Source organism: Pelobates fuscus, chromosome 2, assembly GCF_036172605.1.
Source record: "Pelobates fuscus isolate aPelFus1 chromosome 2, aPelFus1.pri, whole genome shotgun sequence".
NCBI lineage: Eukaryota > Metazoa > Chordata > Amphibia > Anura > Pelobatidae > Pelobates > Pelobates fuscus.
This window is the reverse complement of record NC_086318.1, coordinates 295,015,179-295,030,770: the sequence shown is the minus strand read 5'-3', so window position 1 is coordinate 295,030,770 and position 15,592 is coordinate 295,015,179. Positions and strand designations below refer to the sequence as shown.

The 15,592-nt window shown below is 44.5% G+C and overlaps 1 protein-coding gene across 1 annotated transcript in view; it reads right to left on the bottom strand.

The window, feature by feature from the left end:
* TRDN (triadin) overlaps positions 1–15,592 on the bottom strand; it is a 781,460-nt gene that overhangs the window by 659,716 nt on the left and 106,152 nt on the right. The window contains exons 5-6 of the mRNA XM_063441781.1: positions 6,399–6,458; positions 767–829 (exon numbers count right to left, since the gene is read on the bottom strand). Of these exons, the coding sequence (XP_063297851.1) occupies positions 767–829; positions 6,399–6,458 (123 nt within the window). The remainder of the gene's footprint in view (positions 1–766; positions 830–6,398; positions 6,459–15,592) is intronic.

Sequence of the window (15,592 nt, the reverse complement as noted above, 5' to 3'; positions counted from 1 at the left end):
TTTGTATATTTCTCTATGACGTTTGGACGTGCATCGGCTGCCGTGATGTGAGTTGGGGGCTCAGATTCCAGGTGAGTAAAAAACATTTATATAGTGGTTGGGAGGTGGATTTTAAAAATACATTATTTGTATATATATATATATATTTATTTTTTTTTAATATATTTTTAAGGGTTGGAGTAACCCTTTAACCCCTTAAGGACACACGACATGTGTGACATGTCATGATTCCCTTTTATTCCATAAGTTTGGTCCTTAAGGGGTTTATCTAAATAAACTCTGCTCAATAAGCTTTTAAAGAAATTTTACATTACTGTCATAAAACTTAATCATCAAACTAAATAACATGTGCTTTTCAATCAACCCAAAATACAAACATCAACTGAGAAAAAGAAGTGTTGAGATGCAAATGTAATGTTAACTGTTCCACCAAAAGTATTCTTGTAGCAGTTTTACCTTTAAATGGTTTTGCAATCAGTTTAGATGACCTGATCTGTGTAAGGTATGAAGGAATTGACATTTCTGTCTCTTATTCATTTCATTGAAAAAAAAAAAAAATAAGACTAATTTTGTTTGGGATTAGTTTATGCAAAGCTAACATTATTAGATGAGGCAAGTCCTCTCCAGATTTGCTCCTGCGAGATATCCCTCTATGTGATATTTACTTGTGGATAAACCCAAACTTAATAAAGAATACTTTCCGTTCTTATATGAAAAGCTTATAAATTGTAATTCTGACATTTTCAAAATTATATTTTATACATACCTTTGTGTTTTGCGTGTTCTATTTTTTCTTCTTTGACCGGTTTGTCTTTGGGAACATGAAGAACTGAAAAAGGTGCAAGAAAAAATTAGTTATTCTATAAAATAAATATAAACTTTCCTTTAGATTCACATAGTTAAGTAGATGTGCACCCTTGTGTCTGTTTCTGCACAGATTCTCTCAAATATTGCAAACACCCTTTTGAAAAATCTAGCAGTAATAATGATATAGATGATTTCTGCAGGTTATGTAATTGGGTGGTGTAAGAAGGGTTGAGGTAAAGCAAGGAATTTGAAATCATGATATAAGTAAAAAATTCCTAAATTACATAATGGTATAAAAGTAACTTTACTTTCTTTTACCATCTACTATATCCTAAAAAGTTTATTCACAAATGTACAATAGTAATTACCATCAACAATATTGTAAACTAAAGAATTGGAGTAAAAACTGAAATCTTGCCAAGAGCTATAACACTGACACGTTTTGAAAGATATACTTTTTTTTCATCTTAATTAAGATTCATCTCTGCTACAAACCTATGGTCTTTTTATGTTTTATATTGTTTTAGGTATATATTTATAACAACATTGGTAATATCTTCATTTATTTGAGTGCTCTCACCACTATCACTTTCTATATTTTTTTTTTTTACTAATGTGACAATCCAAAGTGAATTTCAAATGTAAGGTTAGAGCAGCGGAATTGAAGGCATAGCTAAATAAGTGAATTTTTCCTGATCATCTATATTCACATTACATTTTAAATGATCGGTGAATTCACCTTGAATTCTCACTTTATTCATAGAAAATACAATTCAGTCCAGTGCAGGATTTTTAGGGCAAACCTGATGTGTTGTGTCTAGATATAATGTATTTCAATTACTACGATCATGAACAATATTTTCAAATAAACAATCAACCTATATTGTAGGTCAACATTAACAGCCAGAATGGACATTATATATGATGATGATGATAGATGATAGATATGTGATTAATTCACTGAGAACATGACAGGAAACCTTTATCAAGGCAAATACAGGTGCTACAATACTAGCTGCAGAATGCACAGCATATGGTTCATAAAGGCAACTCACAAAGAAACGAATCTCAAGACTTATGTTCTTTATGCAAATACAGGTGCTATTCTTTGGTAAAGTGCGAAAAAAAGAAGCAATGAGCCTGGAAACCAATAGAAAATCTTTCCATATTTAGCTATTTCACCCACAGCAACACTTGTTTTGCCTTGATATATCTCCCCCAAGATATCTTATCTCTCAGCCCGGCGTGCAACGAACATGTGCGGACAAATACAAGTGCTTAGTGTTGAGTTGCATTTCCCTTCAGCAATAATGATAAAAAAAAAAAGTAGCAGAAAGTGTGAAAAATCTCTGATTAGAAAAATAAAGGCCATTATTTTTTTATTTCTACATTTAAAGTGGCTAGATTTAATTGATCTATATCAGTTTTATCATTAAAAAAATTGGGGGTGGGTTTTAGATATTAAACTTGTTGCGGCGCTGCTAAGATGCTATGTGACACAGGGCTAGAGGTTATATTTTGGTGATGGAGAGGAGGTGTAGGCTTTACATATCCCAAGACTCCTGTCAGCACTACTTATTGATAAAAGACGTAGCAGTAAATACTATAACAGCGTTTCTTTAAACTTTGCAACCATGGCATATAGTGGGCAGGGAAATTGATTTTCTTTTCTTTTTTTCATAACTTTTTTTGTGTATCTTTGCTGTTCAATTTAACATGTTTTCTATTTTTTATTTATTATCAGCCTGTTTAGGTTGTCAAATTATTCTGCATGCTTTACACTTACACTTTATAGATATATCACATCAAGTAACTGACAAACAAAGCAAATGTTGACAGACACAAGAAGTGAAGCTGGCTCTTAGACAAGCTTATAATTTGAGAATGTTTGTTTTTGGCTTACACTTTTTAATGCAGAGGGTTTGGGCTTCTGCACAAAAATATAAATGTATTGCATCTTTTACAATTCAAATACAGAACAAAAGCAAAAGGAGAAGAACATACACGTGTGTGTATATAATATAATATATATATATATATATATATATATATATATATATTTATACTGATTTAAGAAGTTAAGAAAATCACAACATATTTTGTTAAATTATATATCGTTTTAAATGATAGAAAAGAAATACACACTGTTCCAAGTACCGTATATACTCGAGTATAAGCCGACCCGAATATAAGCCGAGGCCCCTAATTTTTCCCCAAAAAACTGGGAAAACCTATTGACTCGAGTATAAGACTAGGGTGGGAAATGCAGCAGCTACTGGTAAATTTCGAAATAAAATTAGATCCTAAAAAAAATATATTAATTGAATATTTATTTACAGTGTGTGTATAATGAATGCAGTGTGTGCGTATGAGTGCAGCGTGTGTGTGTATGAGTGCAGCGTGTGTGTGTATGAGTGCAGCGTGTGTGTGTATGAGTGCAGTGTGTGTATGAATGCAGTGTGTGCAGGGCCGGTGCAAGGATATTTGCCCCCCCCCCCATATGTCCTGACCTCCCCTCTTCCTCCCTCAGTGGTCCTTACCTCCCCACCCCCGTGTTCCTTCACCCCCCTCCCCCAGTGGTCCTGACTCACCCCTCCCCTAGTGGTCCTTACCCTCCCCTCCCCTAGTGGTCCTTACTTCCCCCTCCCCTCCCCTAGTGGTCCTTACTTCCCCCTCCCCTCCCATAGTGGTCCTTATCCCCCCCCTCCCTCCCATAGTGGTCCTTATCCCCCCCTCCCTCCCATAGTGGTCCTTATCCCCCCCCTCCCTCCCTCCCATAGTGGTCCTTATCCCCCCCTCCCTCCCATAGTGTTCCTTTTCTCCCCCCTCCCTCCCATAGTGGTCCTTATCCCCCCTCCCTCCCATAGTGGTCCTTATCCCCCTCCCTCCCATAGTGGTCCTTATCCCCCACCTCCCTCCCTCCCATAGTGGTCCTTATCCCCCCCTCCCTCCCATAGTGTTCCTTTTCTCCCCCCTCCCTCCCATAGTGGTCCTTATCCCACCCCCTCCCTCCGATAGTGGTCCTTATCCCCCCCTCCCTTCCATAGTGGTCCTTATCCCCCCCCCTCCCTCCCATAGTGGTCCATATACCCCCCCCCCCTCCCATAGTGGTCCTTATCCCCCCCCCTCCCTCCCATAGTGGTCCTTATCCCCCCCTCCCTCCCATAGTGGTCCTTATCCCCCCCCTCCCTCCCATAGAGGTCCTTATCCCCCCCCTCCCTCCCATAGTGGTCCTTATCCCCCCCCTCCCTCCCATAGTGGTCCTTATCCCCCCCTCCCTCCCATAGTGGTCCTTATCCCCCCCTCCCTCCCATAGTGGTCCTTATCCCCCCCCTCCCTCCCATAGTGGTCCTTATCCCCCCCTCCCTCCCATAGTGGTCCTTATCCCTCCCCCTCCCTCCCATAGTGGTCCTTATCCCCCCCCTCCCTCCCATAGTGGTCCTTATCCCCCCCCTCCCTCCCATAGTGGTCCTTATCCCCCCCCTCCCTCCCATAGTGGTCCTTATCCCCCCCCTCCCTCCCATAGTGGTCCATATACCCCCCCCCCTCCCATAGTGGTCCTTATCCCCCCCCCTCCCTCCCATAGTGGTCCTTATCCCCCCCTCCCTCCCATAGTGGTCCTTATCCCCCCCCTCCCTCCCATAGTGGTCCTTATACCCCCCCCCTCCCTCCCATAGTGGTCCTTATCCCCCCCCTCCCTCCCATAGTGGTCCTTATCCCCCCCCTCCCTCCCATAGTGGTCCTTATCCCCCCCTCCCTCCCATAGTGGTCCTTATCCCCCCCTTCCCTCCCATAGTGGTCCTTATCCCTCCCCCTCCCTCCCATAGTGGTCCTTATCCCCCCCCTCCCTCCCATAGTGGTCCTTATCCCCCCCCCTCCCTCCCATAGTGGTCCTTATCCCCCCCCCTCCCTCCCATAGTGGTCCTTATCCCCCCCCCCCTCCCTCCCATAGTGGTCCTTATCCCCCCCCTCCCTCCCATAGTGGTCCTTATACCCCCCCTCCCTCCCATAGCGGTCCTTATACCCCCCCTCCCTCCCATAGTGGTCCTTATCCCACCCCCTCTCTCCCATAGCGGTCCTTATACCCCCCCTCCCTCCCATAGTGGTCCTTATCCCACCCCCTCCCTCCCATAGTGGTCCTTATCCCCCCCCTCCCTCCCATAGTGGTCCTTATACCCCCCCCCCTCCCACAGTGGTCCTTATACCCCCTTTTTTATTATTATTATTATTATTTTTTATTATTATTTCTTATTTTATTTATATATTTTTTTTTTCGTCCCCCCTCCCTGCTTGATATATGGCAGGGAGGGGGGCTCTCCTTCCCTGGTGGTCCAGTGGCAGTTCAGTGGGGGGGAGAGGGGTGCTGGCAGAGCTGTAACTTACCTGTTCTGCAGCTCCTGTCAGCTCTCTCCTCCTCTGCGCCGTCCGTTCAGCTCCTTCTATCAGCTCACACTGTAAGTCTCGCGAGAGCCGCGGCTCTCGCGAGATTTACACTGGGAGCTGACCGAGGTGCTGAACGGACGGCGCAGAGGAGGAGAGAGCTTACAGGAGCTGCAGAACAGGTAAGTTACAGCTCTGCCAGCACCCCTCTCCCCCAGTCTGTATTATGGCAATGCAAATTGCCATAATACAGACCTTGACTCGAGTATAAGCCGAGTTGGGGTTTTTCAGCCCAAAAAATGGGCTGAAAAACTCGGCTTATACTCGAGTATATACGGTAATCAAAAGAGAAGATCAAATTCATCTCAGCAGGATTCTTTCTTTAATAAGTATAAATCTATGTTTTTTTGCCTAAGTCCCTTTATATTTGAATTCAGGAAACAAACTGAAATTTTTCTTTAATATCTTTAATTATTCTACTTGATAAAGTCACATTACAAATTAACTCAACATAACATGTTTTAAACATCCAGCTATATATACACGTGCCCACACCTTAATGTGAAGATTTTTTTTATTTTTTTATTTATTTTATTTTATATTTCAGACGTATACCTGCCTTGTATATTTTAACTGGTACTTCTGTGTTTCAGGCCTTGGTACTCTTGTCATCATAAATATTTCCTCCCTATATCCTTCTCCTCCCAGCCCCAGTTCTTCTCTCTTTATTAATATGTTCCATTCTTTATTTCTTACGTTTGTGAGTGGGAGAAGTAAAGGAAACAGAGGGGATAAATTAATTGAACCCTGATCCTTCCCACCTCAATCCCCCCCACCCTGATTCTTGCTTCCTATTATAGATTCTTGTTTATAAATCTTTCTTTCCTGCCTATCCTTGGAGAGAGAGAGCACACCTTACGTCTAATGTAATGCAGTTAATTTTACCGTTTTTTTTTTTGTCTGCCCGTTTCTTAGGACCTGCTTCTTTTAGGGACACAGGAGAAAACTTTTGCCCAGTTGGAATAGTTCTTAAATTATAGCTATCCATGTGTCCCAATATTCCATTTGGGTGTATCTATTTCCTAGGTTTGCCAATATACCCCTCTCCATATTTGCTTGCCATATGACTTGTGCTACTAATTCTTTAGTGTGTCTGTTTTCCAATTACGTGCTAAGAGTAGTTTAGAGGTCGTGATGATATGTACTGTTACCTTTGTGTGAAGATTTGACTTCAAGTTTTTCGGGTTTTTCTCCTGTGTCTTTCTGAAGAACTAAAAAACATAAATTATATTATTTTTAGAAAAAATAAATAAACATCTAATTATAGTAAGTAAAAGTACAGAATGGGTTAGATCAGCCATTGATTTTGACACTTTCATTATTTAAACTACACTTCCTGTGATGCTCAGCTAATCAAGAGAGCATTGAGAATCATGTAGGGAATTTTGTGAATTTACAAGAGAAGGGCATATTTCAACTATTTGCAATCCCCTTGTTGGTTCTCTATAAATCCTTGTATATTGTATTACCTGATTGGGAAATGCATTTCACAACCAGGGTTAGAAAACATGGATAGGAGGTTCTGTGAACTGCATTGCATGTGCCAAAAAATGTTAAACTATTTAAAGATCAAAAACCATTAAAATATGTAATTCCTGAAATAAAGATCAATAACTATAGATAAACAACATATATTATTATGAAGTATGTAATAGCATTTATTTTATATTTATGTTAACTTTTCATTTTTAAAATATTGGATAAACATGCTGCACATGCAATTGCATTTGTGCATAAGGATATTGTTTACACTGATTCTATAGTATTGGAAAACACAAATCCAGATTGGTAGGCAATACTTCTCGAACTTTGATTAATTACTCCTCACTCTTAAGCACACGGAGAAAGAAGCAAGAGGCAAATACTGGTCAATCAACCATTGCTAGACCATTGCAAGGAACATCAAAGTCCAATTAATGTCCTTGTAATTCTGGTGCATTAGGCAAAATTTTATTCTCTTCTTCTGTCTATTTTTTCTCTTTTCTATATATTTTTTTATCTCTTTGTGTGTGTATGTTGTGCATAGCAGAAAATCTAAATATGGTATCTAACATAAAGCACACACAAAAAAAAACTACCTCTTTGAGTAAATGAGAATGTGTGCAATACTACAAAGATAGAACTAATGTGGAATAGGAAAAATATGATTTTTTTTCTATTTAACCCCTTAAGGACACATTACATGTGTGACATGCCATGATTCCCTTTTATTCCAGAAGTTTGGTCCTTAAGGGGTTAATCTTTATTACTGATACTGTTCTACAGGGTAGATTCCACCAATGCCCTGTGACTGCGTGGTCGATTAAGCAGAATATTATGACGTTGGTGTAATAATATTAATTATTAAATACTAATTATTAAAATCCATTTATGCAGAGTTGCACGCATTTAACAGATATGCAAACATTTTATTTTAATCATTTCTAGTTGACTGGAGACTGGGTTTGGCTACTAACATGACAGCCTACTGCTGGGAACCTGTCAGTCTGTCCACATGATGTCTGCCTTATATGTAAGGAGAACCACAGGATAATACTGTGTACTAAAGGTTTCAAAATTGTATAGCAAATAAAAAGTGATGCACAGCACTTCATTTGCTTCTCTGGAATATTAAATGCCCAGTGCTCTGTATGACTGTTCCTGTACAGTAAGCACTGTTCTTCTCATCAGTTCCCACTACACTACAGTGAAGAAGTGATGCTCTGGGCCATGTAGCATTCTGTAAACATTCTGAAATTATGTATAAAATTCCCATCTTATGAAAAATAATTTTTTTTTTTTAATAATAATATACATTGCCATCAGGTAGGCTGTACTTACAAGTGTCTGAACTTCCTAGAAGTCAGTGATGAGAAACGTTTTCTTAAAGGGACACTCCCTAGCTTGCGGAAGTGCATTATGCGTGTCTTCTGTTTTTCATTACACAAGAAGTGAATATTATTATAAATTGGCACTTTTATAAATTAATATTGTTACACTTTCCCAGCTGTCAGTCAGACAACTGGTCTTGTTACTTCTCTATGTTACATCAACATTTGGTATGCTTTACCTTTAAGTCACATCAACATCTGGTATAGTGTTTTTACAGTTTAAACTCCTTTTGGTTTATTTATTTCAAATTTGTACCTTTTACTACTATATACTTCTGTGTCATCAAGAATGACACTATGAGAGCAGTTTCTGCTCTCTTATTACATTGAGACTTTATTTACTGTCTCAAGGGTCTGCCCCCTATGATTACTTCCCACTTGGACATATATACTTTAAACTGAGGGACTATAATCCCACTTATCTAACAAAATTTACGTCCCTCTAGCCGACACTGTTGCCGGCTCGAGCAGCCCTTGACTCCTCCCCCTCCCGTGACGCGGCCTCATGCGATTGGCCATGACGTCACGGGAGGGGCAGGCACTAGCCCTTCATAAACCCGACGGTGACGGGATCCCCTCACTGCTCTTGAAAAAGGCGCCACATAGCGCCGAAACGCGCGTCGAGAAGACGCTTAGCCTAGCTAGATACTCTACTTTGCTAATCATACGCTAGACATAGGCTGAGTTAGAATTTTGATTCTTTGATTTTATACTACAAGGGGTTGGGTATATGTGGGCACTTGGGTCCGGCTGGATGGGAGACATTCCCTTTATCTGTGTGACAGGGGTAGCTTTTTGTTTCTAAGGAAAGCTCTTAAACTAGTAGCCTCTTATTACTGCAACTTTGTATCCTTCCCTAACACTACTACTCTGGGACAATAGCGCTCTATTAACAATTACTATCAGAGTTTCTCTGCTACTTGGTCTGCATTTACCTTTTTTTTCAAGCAATCCACTACTTTTGGAATCTGGCATTTGGGGCTGACTACTATCTAGATGAATTGAGTTATCTGGGTATCTCTGTATAAGGGGGAATTTTTTCAATTCAATTATGACTTTACCGTTTTTTCCCCGCACGGTACGCCTCTGATCCCACTTTTTCTCACTAGTGCAGTCAGCCTTTTTTGCCTTACTTAAACTACTACCTATATAATAGGACTACGGTGTAACGGCTACCCAGATAGAGAGAGGGTTTCTGCCGTTGAAGACGTCCTTTTTCCCTGCAAGCTGCTGTGGAGAAGTAGGCTGATGTAATCCCATCCACGATATCCAGAGCGAAAATCAGGTTCAGCTGTAACAGGAACAGAATAACATCCCCAAATAATCCCCTTCCAAGAACGAGACGAGGCTACGTTATGAAGGGTCAAGATGAACTGAGGACTGGAACACCCAGCCTGCTTTTTATTAGAAAAGGGTACACACAGGACACTCCCAGGGGGAGGATAAAAACAACCAATTATGCACAGGGTAACACCCCCACGTCTCCTCCCCTCAGATAACCACATAACACAATTATAACATACAATATTTTACCCCAGTTCTGGATGTACCCCAAAAACAGGGGGTACACCTTTAAATCCGGCACCGCTTGAGAGATCTTGGTTAGGGGAACACTCTGTCCAAAAATCAGCCCGATTGGATGAATGGTTCGGGAGTTACAGAGTTTCAAAGTTTTGACCGACCGCACAGACCAACTAGCCGAAAATAGTTCCATGAGTTTTGGCCTTGCGGTCGGTCTCTGTTCGCACGGTAAAAAGGTATGAAAATCTTGCCATCCATCCGAATCGCGGGGTTCGCTGAAATCCCCATAGATGATTGATTGTAACTACCGAATGGTGGAGTGTTCGGTAGTTTCTGTGCGAACTTATGGAGGTCTGGAGGACTCAGCGGTGTTCGCCTGTTTGCGTATCCGTTTTTAGTTCCATGCGGTTACAGGCAAACACCGCTGTTCGTACACAAGATGGCCGCGAACACGTGTAAAGTCCCGAAATGGCGGCCACCTATATTTCACATACGGACTTCGCACGAAATCATGCGAACAGAGGAATGAAACGAACAAAGGACTAGGTTGTAAGGATCTGTTACACTGCTCCCCTTTTGTGGAACACTCCGGCAGACCCGGATTGATCCTTTTCGGGTCAACTTGGGGCTGTCCGGTCCCTTGTTAGGGCAATAGTTCTGTTTGTCTGGACAGACCATCGGCATTCCCATTAAACCTGCCAGGGCGGTATTGAATGGAGAAGTTGTAGGGTTGCAGTGCTAGGCTCCATCTCAACAAGCGTCCATTATCTCCAGCTACTCTGTTTAACCACACCAGGGGGTTATGGTCGGTGATTAGTGTAAATTCCTGTCCGTACAAATATGGGGTGAGTTTCTTTAATGCCCAGACCAGGGCTAAGCATTCCTTTTCCACTGCCGCGTAGCTCACTTCTCTAGGTAACAGTTTTCTACTGAGATACGCGACAGGGTGCTCGCCTCCATCTTCTCCGACCTGGCTTAGAACTGCCCCCAGTCCATACATGGATGCATCTGTATGAACGACAAATCTTTTGTTAGGGACGGGGGCAGACAGGACAGGTGCATGAATTAGAGCATTCTTTAGGGCCTGAAAGGCTGTTTCACAGGCGGGAGACCACAGGACTATCCTAGGCAAGTTCTTTTTGGTTAGGTCTGTTAAGGGTTTTGCGATGGTACTATAGTCAGGGACAAACCTCCTATAATATCCTGCGGTCCCCAAAAATGCTAATACTTGAGTTTTGGTGTGTGGTGTGGGCCAGTTAGCTACAGCTTCAACCTTAGCGGGTTCTGGGCGCTGCTTCCCACATCCCACTCGGTGTCCCAGGTACTGGACTTCTGCCATGCCGAAGTTACACTTTTCTGGTTTCAGAGTCAAGCCTGCGGCCCGAATCTGATCCAGTACGGCCTCTACATGCCTTAAGTGCTCTCCCCAGGTTTCGCTATAAATCGCAATGTCATCCAGGTACGCGCAAGCGAAATCCTGGAAGCCATCAAGGAGGCGGTCCACTAAGCGCTGAAATGTAGCCGGGGCGTTTTTCATCCCAAATGGCATGACCTTAAATTGGTACAAACCAAATGGGGTGACAAAGGCCGACTTAGGGATAGCCTCCTTGGCCAGGGGAATCTGCCAATACCCTTTACACAAATCGATGGTGGTCAGATAACGTCCCCTGGCAATACGATCTAATAGCTCGTCTACTCGGGGCATGGGATATGCGTCTGTCAGGGTTTTGTCATTGAGACGTCGATAATCGACACAGAACCGGGTAGTCCCATCCTTTTTGGGGACTAGGACCACCGGTGAGGCCCACGGGCTGTCAGATGGCTCTATCACTCCTAGTCTTAGCATCTCCTGGATTTCCTTCCTCATCTCATCTTTTACTGCCTCAGGGATCCTATAGGGGGTTTGTCGGAGAGGAGTTTGTCCTGGGGTCTCTACATAGTGAGTTGCTAAGGGGGTGTATCCGGGCTCTTGGGAAAACGTCAACCTCTTTTCAGTCAGCAGTTGTCGGATCTGTCCCTTTTCAGCGGGGGTTAACCGCTCCCCTAGCTGTATGGTATTGAGCAGGGTCTTAGGTTCCGAGTTAGCTAATAGGTCGGGTATGGGTAAGCTGTCAGGGTCTTCAGTGGCTGGTATACATATGGCTGCTATATCCTCGGGCCTTTCTTGATATTCTTTTAATAAGTTTACGTGAAAGGACTTCTGAATCCTTTCATCTTTGCTGCTGGCAATTACATAGGTGGTGTCACATACCTGTGCTACCACTTTGTAAGGGCCCTGCCAGGAGGTCTGGAGCTTATTCCCTTTGACAGGTCTAAGCACCAGCACCTTCTGGCCTACTTGAAACGTTCGCTGGCGGGCGCCCTGATCGTACCAACGTTTCTGCCGTCCCTGGGCCGCATGGAGATGGTCCCGTGCCATCCGGGCTAACTGTTCCATACGGTCCCGCATTTCTAGCACATATGGTACGATGGGGACACCCTCATGTTCTGTCTCTCCCTCCCAGTGCTCTCGGATGAGGTCGAGAGGGCCTCGTACTCTCCGGCCATAGAGCAGTTCAAAGGGAGAGAACCCTGTGGATTCCTGTGGCACCTCCCGATAAGCGAACAGGAGGTGCGGCAAGAATCGTTCCCAGTCTTTGTATTCCGCTGTAAAGGTCCGTAGCAATTGCTTTAGGGTACCGTTAAAACGTTCACAGAGACCGTTAGTCTGAGGGTGGTACGGGGAACTAAGTAGGGGCTTAATACCACAAACCTTCCATAGCTGCTGGGTTAGGTCTGCGGTAAACTGGGTCCCTCTATCGGACAAGATTTCCTGAGGAAATCCCACTCGGGTGAATATCCCGACTAGAGCACTGGCGACAGTGTCAGCCTGGATATTCGTCAGAGCGACAGCTTCCGGGTAGCGAGTAGCATAGTCCACTACGGTAAGGATGTATTTCTTACCAGAGGGACTGGGGTTAGGTAGGGGTCCCACTAGGTCGACTGCCACCCTGCTAAATGGTTCCTCGATCACAGGCATAGGTAACAGTCGAGCTTTAGGGTGATCTCCTCTCTTCCCTACCCGTTGGCATACGTCACAAGTGCTGCAGTAACGTCGTACATCCTTTGAGATCCCCGGCCAAAAGAAGGTCTGGGTGATCCTGAAGGTGGTACGGTTACCCCCTAGATGCCCTGCCAACGGAATGTCGTGGCCGATTCGAAGAAGTTCCAACCGGTACTTTCTGGGTACCACTAGTTGGCGCTTCTGCGAAGGGGGACAGCCTCTCTTTTTGCCTTCCGTCAGTCTGTACAACCTGTCCCCATCCCATAGAAAACGTTCCTGTTTGCCCTCCCTACTGTCTGCTAATTCTCGATACTTTTGGAGGGTGGGGTCCTCTCTAGTTTCCCTCCCAAACTCCTCTGGGGTATCCCAAGCTATGGGCCTGCTTGTCGTAGTGGGGTTACATGTGGGTGCTTGGCTTACCTGGGTCTCCCGGCCTGTATTAGGGTCATCTGTGACACGGGCCTGTGAGCGGGTGGTTACGGGACAAGCGGCAGCAGGTGTGGGCAAATATGCTGAAGTCAAGGGGCCAATGTCATTTCCCAAGACGACCTCGGCAGGCAAGTTGTCCATAATGCCAACTGTGGTTTTTCCCGATCCGACTCCCCAGTCTAAGTGTACTCGGGCAGTGGGCAAGCGAAAAACAGCGCCCCCTGCGACCCGAACAGCAACAGTGCGGGTAGACACATTCTCTGGCTTTACTAGGTGTTTTTGGATCAACGTGATGGTAGCCCCGGTGTCTCTTAGGCCTTGTGCTATTTGTCCATTCACCCGAACTTCCTGCCGATGATGTTGTCGGTTATCTGGAGAAGCAGCTTGTATGGGATCTGCTTCATACAAAATCCCCAGGCATTCCTCAGGGCCCATTTCAGCTTCCACACAGTGAGCCGCAGAGGGTCGTGATGCAGGGGCCTCTGTGTTGGGAGTTGTGCGTCTCCAATTGTTGTTATTGGATCTTAGGGGACAATATCGAGCAATATGTCCGAGGTTGCCGCAGTGATGGCACGTCACTTTCGACAAATCTCGGGGGTAGTTGGTAGGTCCCTGAGGACGGGGTGGTCCTGGTGGGACTGGAGCTCGAAACTCTGGGCGTGAGACAGCGGCTGGGGTTCGTGGCTCTATCTTATGAGCTGGTCGTGGAGTACCCTGGCTTACTCTCCTTGTCTCGGCATATTCATCGGCCAGCCGAGCCGCCTCATTTAAATTAGCGGGGCGCAGGTCTCGTACCCAGTCTTGTATGTCCGCAGCCAAATTTTGGAAGAAATGTTCCATTAAGAACAATTGCAATACCTCCTCTCCGGTGTTGGCCTTACACCCTTGGACCCAATGTGATGCCACTCTTTGTAGTCGGTTGGCCCATTCCATGTGGGAGTCCACAGCTTTCTTTTTGGACTCCCGGAAGCGGCGACGGTATGCTTCTGGGGTTACCGCATACCTGGTGAGCAGTGCCTCTTTTACTGTTTGGTACTGCGTGATCTCCTCTGTAGTGAGCGCTCGAAAAGCCTCACTAGCTTTTCCTGATAGTTTTCCCGCCAGGATAGTGACCGATTGCTCTGGCGGTATTTGATGTAGCGAGCACTGTCTTTCAAAGTCCGCCAAATACCCATCAATTTCCTCTTCATTTTCCACAAAGGTTTTAAATGCAGTGAAGGGAATTTTCTTTACTGTAGTAGTGGGTAGCGGGTTAGGAACTGTCTGTGTAGTGAGCTGTCTGGCTCTTACCAGTTCCATTTCTTGATCCCTCTTGGTTTGGATCTCTTCCCTCGCTTCCCGGAACAGTTGGGTTATTAGCTCTGTAGACGTGACTGGATACAACGCTAATCTCCGCTGTACAATTGCCGTAATCACATCGTCCTCACTGATGGGTGCCATGGGTTCCGTTACCTCCATGGACCTATCCATCTCGTCCAGCTCCAGCAGGTCAGCTATCAGCTCCCTCCGTGGTCTGTTGCTGGCACTCCTACCACGATTCTCCAATAAATCCTTTAGTGTGGGTCTTTTCAGCTTGGCATACTGAGACTCCATTCAGCACTTGCTCCTTGGATAAAAGGACCATCCCACCGCTGCCACCAATGTAACGGCTACCCAGATAGAGAGAGGGTTTCTGCCGTTGAAGACGTCCTTTTTCCCTGCAAGCTGCTGTGGAGAAGTAGGCTGATGTAATCCCATCCACGATATCCAGAGCGAAAATCAGGTTCAGCTGTAACAGGAACAGAATAACATCCCCAAATAATCCCCTTCCAAGAACGAGACGAGGCTACGTTATGAAGGGTCAAGATGAACTGAGGACTGGAACACCCAGCCTGCTTTTTATTAGAAAAGGGTACACACAGGACACTCCCAGGGGGAGGATAAAAACAACCAATTATGCACAGGGTAACACCCCCACGTCTCCTCCCCTCAGATAACCACATAACACAATTATAACATACAATATTTTACCCCAGTTCTGGATGTACCCCAAAAACAGGGGGTACACCTTTAAATCCGGCACCGCTTGAGAGATCTTGGTTAGGGGAACACTCTGTCCAAAAATCAGCCCGATTGGATGAATGGTTCGGGAGTTACAGAGTTTCAAAGTTTTGACCGACCGCACAGACCAACTAGCCGAAAATAGTTCCATGAGTTTTGGCCTTGCGGTCGGTCTCTGTTCGCACGGTAAAAAGGTATGAAAATCTTGCCATCCATCCGAATCGCGGGGTTCGCTGAAATCCCCATAGATGATTGATTGTAACTACCGAATGGTGGAGTGTTCGGTAGTTTCTGTGCGAACTTATGGAGGTCTGGAGGACTCAGCGGTGTTCGCCTGTTTGCGTATCCGTTTTTAGTTCCATGCGGTTACAGGCAAACACCGCTGTTCGTACACAAGATGGCCGCGAACACGTGTAAAGTCCCGAAATGGCGGCCACCTATA